The sequence below is a fragment of the Arachis stenosperma genome, chromosome 10 (genome assembly GCF_014773155.1).
Source record: "Arachis stenosperma cultivar V10309 chromosome 10, arast.V10309.gnm1.PFL2, whole genome shotgun sequence".
NCBI classification, from domain to species: Eukaryota; Viridiplantae; Streptophyta; class Magnoliopsida; order Fabales; family Fabaceae; genus Arachis; species Arachis stenosperma.
Genome location: NC_080386.1, coordinates 87,063,577 through 87,065,159, shown reverse-complemented (window position 1 = coordinate 87,065,159; position 1,583 = coordinate 87,063,577). Strand labels below are relative to the sequence as shown.

Genomic DNA, 1,583 nt, shown 5'->3' with positions numbered 1-1,583 from the left:
TTTAAATAGATAATTCTAGTCAATATTTTTGTTGGGAAATTATTTTTTTAAATATCATTTTGTAGAAGAATTAAAATTAGAATTAACATTTAAAATTTAAAATTTAAAATTTAAAATTTAGTGTTTTAAGATTTAGATCGGTCATCCAGAATTAAAAATAAAGATTGGTATCAGAGAAGGAGGGAAGGGGGGAGGGGGAAAGAAATTTAGATCGGTCATCCAGAATTAAAAATAACTATTGGTATCAGAGAAGGAGGGGAGGGGGAAGAAATATGATAATATAAAATTAAAATAGTGACTTTAAAAATGTTGACAACACAAAAAAAAGATTAGATCGTAATTAAACAGTTATTTTAGTTCCAAACGAAGTCAACAAGAAGTGACGACACCAACACCTTGGTGTGCTATTGTGCCGCAAAGTTACAATGCTTGATCCCAAAAATGAAAACTCTTATCACCAAGTAAATAATCCAGGAATAACCAAAGAGAAAGTAATACAACAACGACACCAACAACAACTAACAATAATAAAATACAAAATGCGAAGAGATACTGTTGTATCCAACATTTAGTTACCAACATTCATACAAGTTCATATCAACCCTTAGCCTGAAGTAAACCTCACCCTCAAATGCATCGGTTGAGAGAGTGGCCACTCCCCTAGTCATGAAGAAGTCACCAGTGCCACCAATGACGGAAATGTCCCTGGTCTTGTTCATCAAAGGGTCAGCACCAGCAAAGTTTATGCTACCCTTATGTTGTGTTGAGTTGAACACAAAGGAGAAAGCAAGCCAAGAGGTGAAAATCTCTTTCTTGTCGTAAATGTAAAACCCTTGCGCTCGTCCCACAGGAGGCGAGTGCAAGTTGTTGTCAAGTGTGATGGGGTCGTCAAAGACGACCACATCACCAAAGTGGTTCTGGCCGGCTAGTATAGTCTTGTTGCCCCACGAGGGCGCACCCACAATGGCTGATGTGGCATTCTTAGCATTATGGCCGTTGTAAATGATGTCATGAAAATAAAGCACCAACTTCTTGCAAGGCTCTCGAACCCTCTTTCGCCAATGTGTTGGAGAGGCAGAGGATCCCACCGTGATTAGGAGCAAGAGGAACAGTGCTGAAATGAGTCTCCTCATGGTGGATTCCATGTTACTCGTCTTACTTGCTTAGTTGCTTAGGCTCAATTGTTCGATGAACATGTTGTTTCCTATGGAGTTGAAATTTATAGGTGTTATGTGAAGGGGATCCGTAAAGCAAATTGATGATTATATATTAATTAAATTACAACTATACATCTTTTTGTGGCAATGTTCCACATGTGATTGTTTATATATACTTCATCAATATTAGGTGTTGAAATTGAGGCTAAGCTTGGCTTTGAAGATATGATTACAATTTTATATCAAACAAAGGGGAATCGAGAAAAAACAAATTGTACGCAAGTCTTTATATAGCATGTGCTTCCTCTTATTATGTATATATTATTTTCTTATGAACAAAAAGATATAAAAAATCCAAACTTTTTTTATTTAGAATAATAAATGGTTCAAGTTTTTTAAGAGACATCTTAAAAGATTCCAACTCCT

General features: G+C 35.8%; 1 protein-coding gene across 1 annotated transcript; it reads right to left on the bottom strand.

The window, feature by feature from the left end:
• Positions 1-340: 340 nt before the first annotated feature.
• On the bottom strand, positions 341-1,304 carry LOC130956110 (dirigent protein-like). The gene has a single exon (XM_057883142.1). The coding sequence runs from the start codon at positions 1,143-1,145 to the stop codon at positions 573-575; it is 573 nt and encodes a 190-aa protein (XP_057739125.1). The 5' UTR covers positions 1,146-1,304; the 3' UTR covers positions 341-572.
• Between the last annotated feature and the right edge of the window lie 279 nt (positions 1,305-1,583).